Genomic DNA, 20,510 nt, shown 5'->3' on the forward strand with positions numbered 1-20,510 from the left:
AGATACATTTTTCAGATGTACACAAGAATGATATAGAAAAGGGTATTCGAAACAAAAACGTGAGCTTGAGTGAATGGATTCTTGTGAAATTGGCAGCAAAGGGATTTTTCATGTGATTAATTTTTGCAACCCGAGTGATAAGAAAAGAGAAAAAGAAAATATATGAACAGTACCCCTTACAAAATCCATAGAAACCATGTGATGTGAATGAGGTCCTGTTTAGCCCTAAAAACTTTTCAAAGCATCACATCGAATCTCTAAATACTTAAATAAAATATTAAATAATAGATAAAAATAAAAACTAATTGCAGAGTTAAGGAGAAACAGCGAGACATCTTTTGAGATGCGCCCCAAGCAGCTGCATGCAGCTACACACTACTACATCAAGTTCACTTGAAGCTCCATGCAACATGGGCCATGCATACATACTAGTTTTTTCTAGGTTGTCCTGACAAGTTCCTCAAAAGCACTAGTACTAAACCACCAGCTTAAGCTAACAACTCCTTGGTCCGCTCATGATAATACTGCATGCTGTCAATAAGAGTACAATACATATATAATGCCTACGTACTAGCGATGGTCCTTCCTGATGAACTTGAACCTGCGGAGAAGCGGCAGCGAGCAGAGCACGGTGTCGCCCTCGTTCTTGAGCGCGTAGAAGTGGCGCAGCGCGCGGCCGGCGACCTTCCAGGCGAAGCCGCACCGGCCGGCGTCGCCGCCGTAAGACCGTGCTTCCTCGTAGACGATCTGGTAGATCACGCAGGCTTCCGTGAACACGTCGTCGAAGCCCCTCGGCGTCTGCTCGAATTCCGATGCGTCGTAGAGCATCTAATGTTGGCAACAGGGATCAGATGAAAAAATCTGTAGAAAATTCGGACGATAAAGAAGATGATAAACAGAAAGAGGTGGAGAAAGAAAAGAAAGGAAGGAAGAGGTTGACTAATAAAAACAAAAATAAATGAAAGTTCTGTTTTGGAATGCTAGAGGATTGGGTAACATTACTAAGCACGGTATTTTAAAGGAGATGATTTGGGATAATGGGGTGGATGTGGTCTGTATTCAAGAGACCAAGAAAGAGGTCTTTTCTGACAGAGTTAAGAAACCTATCTCATAGGCGTAATTTTGAATGGTGTTGGAAGCCTTCCAAAGGAGCTTCTGGATGGATCCTCACTGGTTTTAATAAAGATAGTTTAAGTAAGATTGATCATGTTGAAGGTGACTTTTCCTTGACTGTTACTTTCAAAATCAGACTCTCTGGTAACTCTTTTCAAGTCATCAATAACTACGGTCCCGTCCTGGATAATTTAAGAGATGTTTTCTTGCAAGAGTTGTCCCAAAGTATCTGTAGCAGTCATTTCTCTTTGATTGCTGGGGGTGACTTTAACATGTATCGTTTTAAAGAGAAGTCCAATAGTAATACCGACAAGAAGATAATGGATAGGTTTAATGATTTTATAGGTAATTGTGACTTGAGAGAGGTTTATAGACATGGGGCCAAATATACCTGGTCTAATAACCAGGAAAATCCGGTTAGAGTAGTTCTGGACAGAGTTTTGATGAACAATGCTTGGGAGAGTTGCTGGCCTTTAACTACTTTACGATCTATGATTAGAGTTGGTTCAGATCATACTCCTATGATTCTTGATTCTGATTGTGTGATGGAAAACAAAGCTAAGGTCTTCATGTTTGAATCTTCTTGGTTGTTGGTTGATGGTTTTAAAGAGATGGTGAAAAATAAGATGATTCAAAGAGAGAGTTCTTACATTCTGGACTTTTGGAACAGGAAGTTACTGTTCTCAGGAAATTTTTGAGGGGTTGGAGCAAAAATAATAAGACGACTCAAAAGAGAGCTAGAAAAGAGCTAGAGGATAGGATTAATACTATTGACATACAAGCTGATGATAGAGATTTAATGCCTTCAGAATGGAAGGTGAGGTATGATTTGGAGAATGATCTAGAACATCATTATATGATGGAGGAGTTTCTGGCAAAAGAGAAGTGGAGAACAATGGCTTCTGTTTAGAGATAGGAACACTAATTTTTTTCACAGAGTTGCTAATGGGAGAAGAAGAAAAGGCATTATCTTAAGTTTAGAAAAGGAAGGGGAGATTATTAGTGGACAGGAAAATCTTTCTGCCTACGTTGTGGACTTTTACAAGAGTTTATTTAGAGATGACCATTCCCTTAAACATTCATTTAGCTGGTGATATTTGGGGTTCTAGCAACTACCTCAATGAGGATGACGTTGAGAAGATATCGAGCCCTTTTTCTAGGGAAGAGTTGGAGATAGTGATTAAAAAAGCAAAAAATAATACCGCACCTGGACCTGATGGTTTCACAATCCAATTCTACAAACAGTTTTGGGAGGACCTGAGGGAGGATTTCCTTGAGATGTTAATTATGTTTTTGCATGGTGAATTGGACCTGAAGAGGCTTAATTTTGGTATTATTACTCTGATTCCCAAACTGGTGGATGCAATGAGTATTAAACAGTATAGGCCCATATGTGTGCTGAATGAATGTTTCAAAATTATTACTAAGGTAGTCACCAATAGGTTAACAGAGGTGGCTGATAAGATTATTTCCCAATGCCAAACAGCTTTTATCCCTGGAATATCTATTATGGATGGGTGTGTCATGGTCCAAGAGGTGATTGATGAGTTGAAAAGAACCAGTAAGAAAGGAATAATCTGGAAGATAGATTTTGAAAAGACATATGATAGAGTTAGCTGGAATTTCATCTTTGAAGTTCTTCAAAAAAAGGGTTTTCCTAATATGTGGATTAAGTGGATTGAAAACTGTGTTAAAGGAGGTAAAGTTTGCATAAAAGTTAATAATGAGAGAAGTGAGTTCTTTAGTACTTACAGGGGTTTGAGACAGGGGGATCCCTTGTCTCCTTTACTTTTTAATCTTGTCAGTGATGCTCTAGCTGCTATTTTTGATAACGCTAAGACTTCTGGTCTTCTTTCTGGTCTAGTTTCCAATATTTTTGAGGGAGGGCTCACCCACCTCCAATATGCTGACGACACAATTATTTTTCTTCCCTTATGTGACAGAGATTGGGATCACTAAATTTCTCATGTATTGTTTCGAAGAGATGTCAGGTCTGAAAATTAACTTTCACAAGAGTGAGGTGTTTTGTGTGGGTTTGTCTGATGAGGAACATTGTAGAGCTGCTAATATGCTAAACTGTCCAAGAGGTTTTTTCCCTATGAAATACTTGGGTTTTCCTATTAGTTCTGAAAAGATTACCAATGCTATGTTTAGGTACATTCCTGATAAATTGGAAAAGAAATTGGGATCTTGGATTAGTAGTTCTATGTCTTATGGTGGAAGAGATGTGATGATTAATTCTTGTCTTTCAGCAATTCCCACTTATACTATGGGAGTTTATCTGTTGCCAGAGGGAATACACAAAAGGATGGATTCTATTCGAGCTAGATTCTATTGGGCTGGAATTAGTGATAAGAAGAAATACCATATGGTCAAATGGGAGAGCTTATCCTTTCCTAAAGAGTTTGGAGGGTTGGGGTTTACTGACACTAGGAAAATGAACATTGCCTTGCTTTGCAGATGGATTTTTGATTTACTGTCAGAAAAGCAGAGTCTCTGTCTGAACATGTTGAGAAAGAAGTATCTTTGTAATCGCAATTTGTTCCTTTATGATGAGGATGGGGGTTCTCAGTTTTGGAAAAGCTTAATGAAAGCTACGGTACATTTTAGCTGGGGTAGTAAATGGCTTTTAGGGGGAGGTGAACAAATTAGATTCTGGAAAGATGTTTGGTTGGGAGAAGTCCCTTTGTGTGTGAAATATAATGATCTCTACAGAGTCTGACTCTAATCAACAGGATGTTTTAGTAAAGGAGGTGATTAGTAATAATTTGCAAGGGCTGACTTTTAGGTCTTTTGGTATGTCAGAGGTTGGAAGCTGGCCTAATCTTAGGGCAGATTTGAGTCAAGTGAGATTGCTAGATCAGAAAGATAAAATCGTTTGGGCCTTGGAAAGTTCTAAGAGTTTCTCTGTAAGATCTTTATATAGAGTTTTAACCTTTAGAGGAGTTTATGCTGCTAGAATGATGGATATTTGGCATGCTCCCTGTCCTCTCAAAATTAAACACTTTCTTTGGTTGGCTGATAGAGATAGGATTCAATCTGTTTTTCAGTTAAGAAAAGAGGTTGGGGGGGGGGGGGGGGGGGCTCTGAATTCTGTATTCTTTGTGGTCAAATTGAGGATGCCAGGCACATTATCTTTGATTGCCCAATTGCTATTTTCATGTGGTGCGTTTGTAAACTTGCTTTTTGCTGGAATACACGGCCTAACAGTTTTGAACACTTTTACCAGCTATGTATTCGTAGAGCTGGTAATAGGAATAGTAGATGGGGCACAACTTTACTTGCAGCTGTTAGTTGGTCGCTCTGGAATACTAGGAATGATATGATTTTTAGGAACAAAATAGTCTCCTCTCCTGTGACAATTATTTTTCGGATTATTTGCCTTCTCAGGAATTGGAGAACTCTTCTGAAAAGCAAGGAGGAGGCTATGATGGATCAGGCGATTGAAAAACTTCAGGATAGCGTATCGCAGCTAGCTCAAGCCAGAGGGAGAATTGGGATTGGTTAAGTCAGTGGGCTTCGTGTTTTTAGTGTTTAGATCAGTAAAGTCTGTCTGTTTACTTGGGTTAGCTTTTGAAGGAGGTTTGCTATGTCAGGTGTGTTGTGCCATGATGGCCTTCTTTTTCGTTTTTGGCCTGGAGGGTTGGCCTTTCTGCTGCTACAGTTTTTGTTCCCTAGAAAATTTGTAAGCTGGTAACCCTAGCCAAACCGTTATTCTGCTTTCAGTAAAAGCAGGGCTAGAAAGCCTTTTGTCTAAAAAACAGGGATCAGGTTAAAAGCTGTTGTTGTTTTATTCGATCACTGAACAAAAAATGTCGGGATAATCCAAACAGAAAAACAATTTGTGAATAGAACTTTTATATACGTATTCTTAGCGATCTAAAATTCAATGCCGGAGAATAAACTTCGGTGAAAAAACCTCAAAATCAACTCCAGATTTAAGGTTGAAAAGGCAAATTTTGCCGTCTAAGCATAAACAAAAGCGGAAAAATGATGTTAAGAAGAACTGGATACTCACGCGCTTGTACTTTTCATAGAGTTTCTGAAACTTCATGTTCCTTTCTTCTTTGTCTACCTCATAGAGCAGTCTACTGTCGGTCAGGTACTCCTCATAGCGCTGTTGCCAGAGGCGCTTGGTTTCTGGGGGTGCATCTCTCTCGGTGAAGCATGGGAGCAGCGATATCCCTTGTTACAAAAAGGAAATTGAAAAAGAATGCTGTTACAGAGAAACATTCAAAGTATTATAGTACTCGCCTAATCAAACAAATGAAATTAGCTATACTTTATACACACACCATGCAACTGAGGCCACTATTTGCGTACTTACAGAAATAAACTAAGGTCAATATCCTCTATATCAAATTAACATTTTCTCAATATGCTTGGCATTTAGCAATACCTACAACTACTGCAAGCTCATAACTCATAGCCCGGATGTGCTACTTGTAGAATAAAGAATACATGGAACCACCCTACTACAGATAAAACGAACTGAAAAAAACGGAGCTAACAGGAAAAGAAAACATACCGCTTGGTGCAACATTATCATATCGTAGAGATTCTATATCTTCTGCTCTATCATAGATTTGTCCAAGTATGGATGATGAATGGTACGAAGGAATGCGACCCATGAAGTGGGGATATCGCTTTGTAATCAGACCACTTGCAATATTGACCTGTTGGGATGTAGGCAAAAGCTTAAACCGTTGAGTGCAATGTGCATTCCCATGTAGTGAACTTTGGCCTTACGAAGCATCAATAACTAGGATGCAATTGTACATTTCATCTATTTATTTGTACCATATATCCTTGCATGGTCTGACTGTTTCATATGCCAAATGGATTCATGTGCCCATGCAACTATCTGTATAAAATATTGGACCTCTATGCAAAATCTATATAGAACCAAATACCAATGAGTTGTTCACATAACTACGCTTGGATCATGTGTTCATGGATCATGGTAAAATTACAAGAATCAAAATGTATGGTAAAAGTTCACAGAACCATACTCAGAACTCAACTAACGGACTAAGAATTATTGTACAATGGCATACTCCTATTAATTTATAAAAGGGTAGCTTAAGACTATCTACATCAATACCAGAGTATCCACAGCACATAGCAAGATTGTGTAAGCCCAAGATCGGAGCTAACCTTGTTTCCAGTCTTTGGAGCATCTAAGGCATCATAATACAGGTCAACTAACTTAGTCATCTTTTCCTTCATTATTTTTTTCTCACTTTCATCAAGTGAACCCGTTAATACCGGTCCACATATGCTAACCAGCTATCAGCTGCCGTACCAAGTGCATAACTGAGGATAGAAAAAACAACAACATGTTAAAATTGCATAAAACCAATAAATTGAAAAGCTAAAAGGGGTCACCAACACAAGATATTTAAAAATGTACTAATCAGGTCCATATATAAAGAAATCTAAGCACCTCTAGTGAAATTAAAATATCAAATTCAATCAAGGGACTATTGTTGACACATGACAGAACATCCATTTAAGTTTTGAAAACCTCAATAAATTTTGTACTAAAAACTTAATGAGGTTCATGCTGCTAAGTTTTCTTTATATAGTTTCCTAGTGACAAATATACAGATGTAGGTTACTATTCCAAAAAGGAAGGCTGATGATAATTACTCATGCCTGTCTGAAAACTCGAGATTGGTATTAATACCTGGGTGTAAATCTTGTTTTCAAGAATTCATGAAATAACAGCCTTTCAAGTTTGGATTCATTAAAATCCTGAGGCTTCTTCTGCTTTCTCCTTTTTGGTGTAATTGTTTCTACCCATGGTTCAGAAGGTTTGAAGTGTTCTAATAACTGAAAAGAACATTTTCAGGATCAGTCAGCAATATTATTTTCAGAAACTAAAGACAGAATGTGTTGTTCATATCAAAACTTTATTGTGCAAGAATAATAATAATGCCAAATTTAATCACGAATCATGCATAGCAAGTCTGTATATAAAGTCCAAAAACTAGTAAGCACAAATAAAAAGGAAAGGTCAATATTCCAAAAATGAACTCTAGTGACGAGGGTGTGTTCGGCTCCACCCTTTCCCAACTTCAACTCCATCGTTTTCTGTGTGAACTCTCCCGAACTGTTAAAGATGTGTTTTTTTTGCAAAAAAATAAGGTCTATAGGAAGGTTGCTTTTTAAAATCATATTAATCCATTTTCAAGTTTTAATAGCTAATAATTAATTATACACTAATGAGCCACCCTGTTTTGCATGCTGGGAAGAAGGGTTCCCAACCCCCTCTCCCGAACGCACCCTAAAACAATCAAAACCAAAACCATTTGCTTTTCAAGATTATTGCCCCAAATGTAGAGTGGCATGCTGGCCAAAAGTTAAAAGTAATTTTAAATTTTGAATTCGTAATGAATTAAAAGTTTTGGAAAACACCTCTCTAGTACCATGGATTATTTAATACCTGGATTAAAAATTTATGTGTAAAGTTAAGTATATTTGGCCTGAATTAATTTTCACAGCCAGACCAAATTTATCAAAATGCTCCAACATGCAACTGAGTTTCTTTTAAAGTCTTTAACCAATCGTAAATTTTTTTTAAACACTTAATCCTTCACGTATGTTTCTGAACATCCAAAATTAGTAGAAACCAGTGTTGCTCAGTTGCACCCTAGTCCACATCATGGTGCTTTTATAACATAGATATTTTATTAAGAGCAAAATAAAGTATAAGTGTGCTGCAATATGCAGTGGTTAAAACTAAATAAAACCAAATTTTGTGGCCAGAGAAAACTATGTTCCACTCCAGACTAACATAGGGTGCAAATACTCAAATATGTGAAACCGCTCAATATTCAGGCTAAGTTTTAAAGGGTGAAAAAGTGAACGACTTTCATAGTGCATATATATTTTGAAAAAGAAAAGTCCACATTTTAAGGTTTTGGAGATAAGGGTTGTAGATGTAAATGGAGTTTTTCCCAACTAAAATCAAAGCATATGAATTACTGAATTCTTCTAAAAGTGAACATATGCAATATTATTTAGTTTGGCAAGCAACTTAGCCCCTTGTGTGATGGCCATCCCAAGGTTTAACAAGGGCTATCTTTCTTACAAAGAACAGAGCATTTCCAACAAAACCACATGTGTAAACACAAAAAATGTACATGACAGCCATATGGATGCAAAGACTATGCTGTGGACTAGGGTGCAACTGAGCAAGACTTCGTAAAGATAAACAAGCATGGAGGCAATATTAGGTTTATCTCCACGACAAGCTCTCCAAGAAATTTCACAGTAAAATGTCAACAAGGAATTAACAAACCTTTGGGTTTTTTGAAACCCAGTACATGTCGCCATCAAAATCACTATTGGCCATCTCATCAGCCAAAGACCGTGGTCCAGAAGTAGGAAAGAGTATTGCATATTTAGAATATCCCACATACTTTTTCTCTAGATCCTTAATATATGTTGCTTTCAAGACATGTATATCACCAAAATGTAACCCAGGATGTTTATAAACAAGAACATCCCCGCAAAGCTGACCATTTTCACTGTTGAACAGCAGGTAAGGTACATAAGTAAAGAAGAAAGCAGAATATGATCAAGCATAAGAGACACAGCCGGAAGTTCTTAACATTGGCAAATGCAAAACCTTTAAATAATTCATAATATCTCTTATTAGAGATTTTTTTTCTAATTATTAAAAATAGTCACAAATCAAATTTCCCATTCGCTACATCATGCTCAAGATAGTCCAAATTTGGTAAAATGTATTGAAATCCAATATTTAGGATTTTATGTTAATAGTTTAAATATTTTCTTTTAGAAACATTTACTGCTGAACTTAATAATTGCAATCAATACACTGCCAGTAATTTATAATCGTTTGAAAAAAATGCATTCTCATTGCTAAAAATAAAGCACGGAAAGTCAATGTCACTTTGTTAGAGTCATGCTTCAACATTTAGGGGGCTAATAAGCAAGAAATTAGAAGAAAGAACTGTAATGTTGGAGCATTCTACTAAAGAAAACTATAATACATTAAAGCAGTTCCTGTTTGGTGCCCATACTGGATACTGGATACTCCTATGCTATGTGGTGGCTAGGAAACCAAGGATCATTGAAACATATAAAAACACTGAAAGGACATGATGCAAAAGAGTATTCTGTAACTAACAGTATCACGCAGACTTCATTAGGTCCAAGTGTTCCTGTAGGGTCTGTAGTACCCATCAAATAATAGCACTCGTCAATTGGTATCTTTCCTTGCTTAATTCCCTTCCTTTCCTGTCGAGCCATGAAAGCCAGCCTAGATTGCAAATATGACTCTTCTAGAGGAATTCCAGAAAGAATCATCCGTGCTGAGATTGAATCCTCCATGTCAGCATAGCTGAATGCAACTGTAAAAACACGAGAACAATAGTTCAGATCAAACATAAACAGGGTGACTGAAAAATATAAACAAAATGGCAACCTTATTACAACATGTAAATGAATAAAAGACCTACAGAACAAAGAAGCATATATACACAAATTGCACTGAAAGAGGTGCGATGAAACAAATGGTATTTTGAACTAACTTTTCAGTGCATCTTCATAATAATAACATGCATTCTCAGCCCCTTCAATTGCATTTTCAAGAAGCTCCAAAAAATACTCTTCTGGAACTCCTCCATAGCAAAGTAATGCGATCAAGAACCTTGATGTTAAGGTCCTTCTCGGTCAATTGCTGAGCAAAAGAAAAACAATAGTACTTACTGTGAACAAAAAATATAATTTGCTTCTTCCCAATAAAAAACTTAAACTGTGGTGGAAAAATGTGCAGTCCCACAGATGCTTTACTACCCCTCTCCCATCAAACTAATCAGCACAATTTACTCCCCCTCTGGCATCTACTACCTCCGTTTCATATTGTAAGGTTTCTAGCCTTGCCTAAATTCATCAATTGATGAGTGTATATAATTTATATATGTCTAGATTCATTAGCATCCATATGAATCTAGGCAAGACCACAAAGTCTTACATTGTGAAACGGAGGGAATACCGAACAAGCCCCAACCGTGAGGATTAAACATGTGGCAGCAATCCAACCACGCTAAGGACCCACCAACCAATGAATGAAATGCAGAGTTTGTACTAAAATTTCTTGGAAATGGACATTTGTCAATGACATTTCTTGGATTTTCTCTAGATTTATAAGTGGAAAAATTTTAGAATGCTTAGTTACATCATGAACTGTGCAATCATTTTTTTACCTTTTGCGTTTTTCATGACCATTTACATCGCATCTCTAAGGAGATGCAAGGGGGACACCAGAAGGATGGGATGCACCGGAAATGCTCTATGCAAAATTAAGAGCTATGTTTACTGCACTGTTGGAAATTCAGAGCAAAAAAGAAAAAACAGAGCACGAGGAATCAAAACAATGCTACTCAATAGTATAATTATACTCCAGGGAGGCTTCTGAAAAGGCATATGCATGCAATCCCATGTATTCAAATGGGTTAGTGACTAGGCATGCTCTTCATACCATATGCAAGAGTGCGTCTCAGATTTTCTGGCATACCTTGTAGAGACTATTTCAAAAGAATTTACAGACTGAACACCAGATAGACTTTTCTTGGCATTTCGAGCAAAGACTATTTCCGATGAGTTGACAGACTGAACATCAGATAATTCTGGATAACTTCTCAGCATTGATGGTCGGACAAGTATATTTCCAGGAGAAAGCTGCAATAGAGAGAGAGAGAGATATACATATTCTTATTCTTACAATGAACACTTGAATGTTACCATTCCCCAAGATAAGATAGCAATAGATAATGATCTATACACTACAAATTTGTGCAAAAAAAATGAATAGATTGGAAAAGACAGCACAGGAAGTGCGGGAAGAGGATATCTGCAAAGATGGGAATAACAGCATGACAAAACAAAATTAATGATCAACAGTTCTCAGAGAACAGTGAGTTTTTAAAAGATAATGTCTTTCCTGGAAGCACATATAAATCATGCAATGCTATCCTGAATTTCACTTGAGTTTATATAATCAAATATTTGACGATGCAATGTAACAGAAGGAAGACACAAATGTATAGATGCTCAAACTGTGAGTCAAGATTGGGAACAAGAGGTGATACTGAAGAAACCATTTTGATACAGAACATTCCTAGAGCCAACAAATAACACAACACTACCAAATTTCAATAGGAGTAATATCAGCAAAGAACTCAAAGCATACCCGCCTGTCAACTAGGACTGTTCCCTTCACAGCAGATCCATAATAGAACAAACGGAACTGCATAAGAAGAGGCTAGGAAACAAGAATAGATAAGAGCAGTAAACTCATTAGTTGATACTCAAACATAGCAAATTCAGAAAAGAGATCAGAACATCAAGACTTGATATAATACATGTTTAGCGGCAAGAGACCGATGCCTCTTTAAACTGTTAGGCTTCATCATTGTTTCTCCTTCATCACAAGTTGCGATACCCTGAACAAGACATAATAACACAGCGAAAAAATGTATATCAGCAAGTTATAAGCATGGAGCAAATCGTTGCCATTAAGTTTGATAAGAATGATTGTCCAAAAAGGAAAACATAACTAAAATATAAGGAGAAATGTAATAGGGTGGTGATGTCAGACACACAGTAACAGAACTTAATGGTGGCAGATATCAATAACTGGGTTTTCGAATTCTGTGTCAGTAGCAACTTTTCAGCACACCCTAAAACTCAATTTGCAAAAAACATGCAATTGATATGCATTGCCAGTATGAAAAATTCTAGGTATATTCGTACCAAGCAATTGTTATGATAGTGGGTAGGCCCATATGCTTACTTAGCAGGTTAATTAGAAAATTAGGAATAAGTCAAATAAACTATGAGATTATTTAGTAATGAAAGATATGAAATTTGTTAATTTATTAGACAGAGATATATTGGTTTGGGGTCTATAATTTTAGAGATAGTTCCTTCGATTTCAAATCAGTCATCTCTATATAAAGAGGGGAACCCAACCTCAAAACTTAGACCTAAGCCAAATCAAGATTGGTAAATTCCTCCTGAGTAATGAAATGTATCAATACAAATACAGGACAATGTAAGAGGTATTTTGATTCACTTCATAGTACTTTTAATCTTCCCAAATATGTTTGAAACTTTATCATAAATTTATGTGTCAATATTAATGTTGAATAGTACTAGCTGAATTGTTGTGCTTTGCAAAGGATAGAAACATATTATGTTTTCCTAGAATAAATAGAAAAATATTTTTCATGAAATATGTGACCATCTTTTTTACATAGGAAATATCCATATCAATTTGATTTTATGTGGATATCCATCTAGATTTGATTGATTTTTAATATTACGAAGTTAAGCAGGTAAATTGTAAAAATGCAATAGGAATAGGTGGTGATGGTGGCAGATTCACTGCCATCACCCCTAGAGGCTTTTATAGTAGTAAAGATCTTTATGCATCAGAGACTCCACAAATGCTCTTTTCTCTTCACATGCTGCACTTTCATCAACTGTGTTTGTTGAAATTTTATCATTAGTGTGCACTGTTTACATTATAAGCAATCCAAAATTGCTTATTATGTAATAATGCCTTCACAAAAAAAAAACAAGTGAAAGGCTAAAATGTATATGACAACAGAAGTCCCTAGATAATCCATTCAAGCTGTATGGAGGAGAAAGTGCACAAACATACCTGTGACTTCAAAAATTTTCCCTTGAAGATACTTGTAGGGCATTTCAAGGCCAAATCCTCAGATATAAGGCCAGTCCCATCAGTACGAATCAACGGCTCCCCATCTCTAAGAACAACATTGCCATGTTCATCCTGAAATGTTACAATAAAGAAAAATATTAGATTGCAGGAGCAAGACCAAGCATTGGAGAGGAGGGAGAAAACTACCAAGCAAGGTTCATCAATCAGCCTGACAAGAACTTGTGATAAATCAGCATCTAATGTGATAGTTTTGGAAAGTATCAAAGCAAGCCTGCATTATCACAACAGAAAAACACAAGTTTCATAAATAACAGAACAATCTCATGCATACAGGCCTAAGTCAAATATGTGCCAAAAATTGTTCTTTATATATATTAAGAGAGCCTAATAGTTCGATGGCAGAAACTATGACATGAACATGGGAATTGAAAAGGCATGCAAAGTTTGACAGCAACCAAACAGGCCCCTACATTGCTGCAAATACAACCTTATCTTCTGATTAAATAAAGCCTTTTATTCTCTAAGACCAGCACACTGCTACCATGCTAGCAAAACCTGAGTGACCAGCAGCTAAGATCAAAATCAATCAGTACATACACCTGCAGTGCATTGATTGAATGAAAATACTCAATGGAGTCATAAGGAATAACCTGGCCATATATTTCGCCAAGGTGGGGGCAGTATTTATGTGCATGAATAGTTCACGGGCCTGTCCAACTGTTTTGCCAGAGAGTATATACGGCTCATCCGTGTTCCACCCAGACTCAGTGCGAACAAAGTAGCATCTAACAGTTGAACTGCTATTCCTTTTCTCCCCTTCTATCATTTTCTTCTCTTTTCCTCCATCCTTATAAACTGAAAGGGACGTCAATTAAAGCAGATCCAACGATGAACTGATAGTAACCATGGAGCATAATGGGTGTTTGGTAACAAAACAAGAGTTAACTGGTACAACTCAGAAAATAAATTTGGTGTCTCCTAGTCAAATTGACCCTTCGGCCCCATATTGGATATTGCTTTCTAATTTGCATTAGTTACAGAACTAGCAATATATTTTTCCAGCCCTCTAACAAAGGTGTTATCTTATGCACAGAATGACTGGATGAACCTCTTCACAGAACCAATTACACGCCAAGTTCGTCTTCAATAATTCATCACCATTACTTATATGAAGCCATTAGAGAACTTTCACCCTAGTGGTGTTATACAATAAATTGCAATAATCATGAGTGCATATAATGCATTTTACAGTCTAACACTTGGTAATAAATTCAAATAGATTCAACATTTGCAAGAAGAAGAAACTTACTGAAAAATTGATAACGCCGCAAACCCAAAAGAATACCATCGTTAGCAACCTTATGGTAATGTTCACAATATGTAGAGAAGTCAGTCTTGGTTTCTGATAGTTTCTCCATAAATTTTACTACAAGGACATTATCATCACCAACAACTTTCTGTAAATGAGTCCTTGTATTCCCAATATATGGTCCCTACATCCAGTTAAATAAGGTTAAAATTTTACCTTTGGCAGCTCAAGTTCCTAAAAAAATTATCATGAGTGCAGCATCGGTTGATTTTGGTGCCTTAGTATTTGTTAGCATTCGTCGTTATATTTTACTAAAACATTAGGCAGCTTTCAAAGGAAGCATGGGTCATATATCCCCTTGTGTGTAAGCTAGATCGGCTAGCAGTCAACAGCAATGAACCAGTTGAACATTACATTATTAAACAATGAACATATATAAAAGTTATATAAATGATCCACAAACCTTGAAGAGTGTGACTACAGAGTCCCCTCTTATCTCAACATTACAATGGTAGACTTTTGTTGTAAGTGGATCTGAATCAAGGTTCTGCAAAAAATAAATGGAGAAATGGAGAACGGTTTCAACAGGCTCATGAGATAATTTACTATATATCAGAAGAAAAGGAACAAACAGTGGAAACTACAAAATGATGTTCGTTCCAAGTTCTAGGGAACTGTTGAGACTTACAAGTAGAAACTAGGTTTCATTAACAGACAATATTTCTAATAAGGAATTTTTGAACATGCATAATTGTATGCCTAGAAGACTGCAGAAGCATGATGGATTGAAGAAAACAACAGTCCAAACTTACTACAGGACATGGTTTGTGATGTTCCAGATTGCCATCGAACTGGACACTGAAAATCTGGGTTCAAAAGGTGGTTTTTGTTGCATCCGTCACACCTTAAATTATTTTTGCAATTTCTATTTGTTTTCATACTTCAGAAGTAAAAAGTAACTTCAAATTGATGTCAAAAACTATTCCCCTAGTCAGTAGCGGAGCACATACACCCAATGGTTCTGCTTTCAACAGAAGCAGGCCTCCTTTCAGCCTTTAGCCTCAAAAAAGTCAGAAGTGCATCTACCAAACCTAGACACTAGCATCAAAATAAAGATAATGTAACACTTCGAAGGGCATTAGAAGCTGGGAGCAAATGTAAAGGGTAAGCATGCATTATGCTCTTGATGCACATGCAATTTTAAGGAGAATGACATGCATAAGTGCAAATTATATTTATCTATTTATGACTCCATCCAGAACAATCATGTTCTGCTATGGAAGGGGATCATCATCTTTGATCATTTTAATAGAGACCTTTAATGAAATAGAAGAAATAAAAGTACTGGCGTTGCAATAACCTTTGCTCTATCTGAAACTGCAATGTTCTTGTAACCAAATGTCCTCCAGATTTTTGACTCAAATTGAGCCATGGGCATGAACTACAAGGATCTAATATAGTCCACAGACAGAACAGTTTCTATCTTATTACTGTAACATGAGGAGAAAATAGTGTGTTGGCAACAGAAAAACACAGATAAAAGTCATCTGCACCTTATAGAAATAGTGAATTCAGTCACAAAACAGTATTTTATCTGCTATCCTCTATAAAAAGCATAAATCAAACAGAAACTAACCAGCCAAGGTAAGCAAAAATCATAAATATTTTCTTAAACTCCAACTCTTCCAGTGCCAGCATCTGAGGACTCACTGAGTCCCTCAGTGGATTGGCTGTGGCATGACGAGTAGTTGCGCTCAGTGGACTTCCTGAGGGGCCAGCCATATTCTCAATGCGTCTTGAAAGATCCTGCACAGGGATCAGGGTGGAACCTCTTCTTGGAGTAGAAATCAGCGGCTGCATGGGGCTGTCATCAATCTCTATATAGTTCGGCATTTCCTGCATCATAACATCATTAGGCACGGCAGGAACCGTTGCTCGAGCAGGACTGTCAATCTGCTCAGCCATCTGGTTCCACACAGGAGAAGCCATTGCCTGGGCAGGAGTATCAACTTCAATGTAGCTCAGGTTCTGCAGCACAGAAGACAGCTGATAACATGGGCTCTCAACGGTCAGCCTAGCCAGGTCTGGAACCAGACGAGAAATTTGTCTGACAGAACCACCACTGCCATACAAGCTGAACGGTTGGTTGGGACTCCCAGCCTCCACAATGGCATGGTTTGGGAGACCGAAAGCTATTGCATTGTTGGGGCTTTGAACATCCATATGATCCTCATTCATGTACATTGACGTGGGTACGAATTCCTCTGTTTAAACATACACTTGTTAGTCTACGAAGCATTACAGTTAACGAGATGGCTAATGATTAGTGAGCTAAGCAATTTGGAAAAAAAATGCATAACAGCTAAGATCTACAACAAACTGAACAAATGCATCAGAGAGAAACAACATCCAGGCCAAATGCGTACGTAACTGCAAAGCAAAGGAGAACATGAACATAATAGCCTGAACTATCCGAAGCTGAAACGAGGAAAATCCCAAAAAAAACTCGATTTGAGTGGGGTGGTAAATAAAGAATGTTATCCCTGAAGACCCCAAATCGCACGTTGCTAAGGCTGTGTTCTTTTCCCATGAGCTTACCCCGTATTATTCCTTGGTTTTCAGCGCAGTTCCGAACCAGTGTGTTTTTTTTAAAAAAAAAGAATTTATATACATAAGTATATCATATCACCTTTTTCACATGTGTAAATTAAATTATTTTTTAACTTTACAGTAATTAACTCCTTCATTTACCATTAAATAGATAAATAGGTATCAAAAGTTAGATAATCTTCCATATGTAAAAGAACACAGCCTTGAGTAAAACAAGGAAGGATTTTCCTCTCCAAAACGAGACCAGAAACCGATAGCAGCACAAACAGAAGACTGACTTAGAACCAAAAGCGGTACTCCTTTCCACAGTGTGGGAACCAAAAGCGGTACTCCTTTCCACAGTGTGGATCAACTCCTCGATTACGAACAGAGGGAGACACAAAAAGAGATGAAAGATCCACCCCAAAAGATGTGTACTTTGCCGCCCAACAACATACTAAAACGCACTATGGTTGGTATACACAAACAGACGATCCCTCCGCCGCGTCCGTTACGACTAAAAAACCAAAGGAACCCTTTTTTTTCCCCTCACAAATTCGAAGGCAATCAAATAGCAACCGAAGTTAACGCAAACGCGACGCGGATGAAGTCCGTCACTCACCTTCCCGGGGATGGGCGGCGAAGCTGTGGGCGGCGGGGATGTCCCGCGCGTTGCGCCTCATCCTCTCCCGGCTCGCCATATGGCTGACGAAGCCCGACAGCGTCCGCACCCGCTGCGACTCCCGATCTTCCGGAGCACCCGCGCCGCCGCCTCCTCGCCGAGGCCCGCGAGGTGCTGCCGCGCCTCCGTGCAGGCGATCTGGCCCAGCCTCGCCTCCAGCCGCAACAGCTCCGCCTCGACCGCCGGCGGGAGCTCCGGCTGCCGCATTTCGGTCCCCGGCCTGATGCACATGAGGTCTTAGGGTCTAAAGCCTTTAGGCCGCCCCCCCCCCCCCCCCCACTCCAACCCCTCGCCGCTCCGCAGCGTCGGCGACGAGGAGAAGATTACGCTAGTAGTGGTGGAGGAGGAGATGATCACCAAAACAAAGTTACAAACGCGGGGCGCCATCGGAGGAGGAGGAAAGCATTTAAGGGAAATTTCGGAAAGGCGGGTGGGGTGGATGGGAGAAGGGGAGGGCCCACATGGCAGCCGGAGAGTGAAGCGGTGAGGGAGTGGGGCCCGGGTGGCAGGGAGAGGAGAACGGAGTGCTGTGTGTTGGTTCCTTGCTGCACACACTTGTGTTCGGCTAGTACTGCAGTGATACATCCCATCAACCAGGGCTAAAGTTGTACCACTCCGGTGCAGAAAAGAAGGCCTAGCATGTGACGCGAAAATAAACCGGAAATTTGTTCAATTACTTCTGCTTATAAATTAATATTTAGAACTTTAATTTATATTTGGAGTTTTTAATGGTACTTTAAACATATAATAAATTTTATTCATAAATAATACGAACTTTCAAATATATAATAAAAAATCAATCACATCATCTATGGAGACACGAGCAGAGTATCACCTTATTTTTTTTCTTTATGTGGTTACAACAAAAATTTTAAATTTTTAGCGAATTGATTTGGGGATATTTTTTAATGTACATTTTTAGTATCGTCTTTTAGATCGCTAATATTATAGATATAAAAAATATTTATAAATTATTTTTAGATTATAAATGTGACGTTTGGCTTTTCTATGAAAAACCAAACAATTACCTCTTTTAGGCTAAGTTTAGTTCTCAAATTTTTTTTAAAAAAATATCACATCGAATTTTTGAACATCTAAATGGAATATTAAACATATATGAAACAAAAACTAATTGCACAGTTATGTGAGAAAATCGTGAGACTAATCTTTTCAGCTTAATTAGTCGATGATTAGTCATAAGTGCTACAGTACCCTACATGCGGGTTTGGTACGGGTACAAGTCTTCACCCACTGGTACCCGATGGGTAACCATATTTATAGAGAAATACAAATATCCTATCTTTATATCTTTATGTAACATGTAAAGTAATCTGTATCATACAAAATCCTAAACCATACGTTGATTTTTGTGTGTGTTGTTCATCTTTAGTATTGAACTATGAATAATAATACTATTGGTGTGGCTTGTGAATTCCAAACTTTTAATAATATACATGTGCATGGTAAAAAAACATGGTAGACAATAAGTACATGTGAGATGTGACTCTGTTATTTAATTTAATTAGTTTATTAGTTGATATATACCGTTGTTGGTTGGTAGCTTAGAAATATGTGCTCAATTTGAATTTTTTTTGCTACTCTGATGTCACGCCCAGAAATTTATATCAAATTTTTGAACAATAGCATGTATTAAATCTCGGTCCAGGAATCAGCCCGAGTACACACTATAACAAATTAATACACGGTTCCATGACTTAAAAATAAATAAAAACAATTATCTATCAAAATGCAGTGGAAAAGGAAAACAAACTAAACCATCTAATCTTCAGCTTCAGTTGGCGATGACGGCTCCACACCACAGACATTCTCGACGGCGGACTGAACCTTAGTTCAACATTTGGAACAAACTTCTAACTCAGGCTCTAGCACTTGCTCTGGTTGGGAAAAAATTAAGCAAGGCTGAGTACAAACCACCGTACTCAACAAGTAACACCCAAGAGAGGGAGAATAATGAATGCAATAGGGTATCAAGGATATGCTAAGGTTAAATTGCACAAAGCAACAGTAATTTAGCAAAACAGTAGATAAAATAGACTGAAATAAAAGTAAAGTAAAGTACTCAAAAAAATCATTCACTGTTCAACGTACACCACGTTGCAACAGGCCCAGACCGCTGTCAAACGTTACACCACGTAGCGACAAACCCAAACCACTGCCAACGTTACACCACGTTGCGCAGGGTCAAACCAGTTCCAAGATTAATCAGATTATAAAAGGTTCAACTAATCCCAGTGAATCTGTCAATTCGCCCAATAACCGCGGGCACGGCTATTCGAATAGTTTTACTCTGCAGAGGTGTACAATTTCACCCTCAAGATATGGCTCCTAAGCATGTTATCATGTCCCAACGTACCACCACGATACCTCAATACGGAAACCATGATAAGACCTTTCAACTAACCCTCTCTAGACAATCGCACCATACTTCAGATTTCGCCCCCTCCTTTACATCAAGTCGGGCAGCCCCCTCTTGTGCCTAGGTGAATCCGGAAGCAGCATAGGACCATCGTTACACCACGATTCCCATCCATACTCCATCACGCCCACCCTTGCCTGGGTACGTCGAATAGGGACAAGCTAGACTACAAGTCTCACCGTTACCCATTTTGGCTTGTGGTTAGTACGTGTAAGACTTTTAGGGTTTCCTAAGAACCGGTCCTTAATTGCCATGGGCACGACTCTCAAAACCATGCACCCACAGCCCACCATAAGCAGTATTATTATAATTAATCCACAACGGGAGATTAATAATGATCACAAACATTAAAGGTCTATCAAAGTTTAATCAATATTAAGTAATAAAAGGTGAGCTAGTTGAACTAAGCATGGCTAAGCATTGCCTAAGCCTATTTCTGGTCAAATTAACCCTGGGATAACAATAATAATAAGTGGAAATCAACGGATATAAAGGTAATTGCCTAATAGATAAATAAAACAATGCATGTTTGAATGTAAAGCAGGGATTTTATAAACATGGGATCAATATGTTCAAAGGAGGGTGCCACTTGCCTTGCTCTGACCCACGAGGAACTTCGGCGACGACTTCGAGAACGAACGACACTTCGACGGGGTCA

At 38.1% G+C, this 20,510-nt stretch overlaps 1 protein-coding gene across 1 annotated transcript; it reads right to left on the reverse strand.

Moving 5' to 3' along the window:
- Positions 1–312: 312 nt before the first annotated feature.
- On the reverse strand, positions 313–17,622 carry LOC102702237 (probable RNA-dependent RNA polymerase 3). The gene is given in 21 exon segments (XM_015842000.2): positions 313–828; positions 5,132–5,298; positions 5,642–5,789; positions 6,271–6,380; positions 6,383–6,429; positions 6,803–6,948; positions 8,420–8,648; positions 9,275–9,497; positions 9,678–9,826; positions 10,664–10,827; positions 11,339–11,410; positions 11,511–11,591; positions 12,815–12,946; positions 13,022–13,106; positions 13,486–13,690; positions 14,145–14,328; positions 14,608–14,691; positions 15,505–15,665; positions 15,770–16,408; positions 17,356–17,475; positions 17,478–17,622. Coding segments are annotated over 21 exon segments (3,549 nt in total). The 3' UTR covers positions 313–570.
- Between the last annotated feature and the right edge of the window lie 2,888 nt (positions 17,623–20,510).

The sequence above is a fragment of the Oryza brachyantha genome, chromosome 1, assembly GCF_000231095.2.
Source record: "Oryza brachyantha chromosome 1, ObraRS2, whole genome shotgun sequence".
Taxonomy (NCBI): domain Eukaryota; kingdom Viridiplantae; phylum Streptophyta; class Magnoliopsida; order Poales; family Poaceae; genus Oryza; species Oryza brachyantha.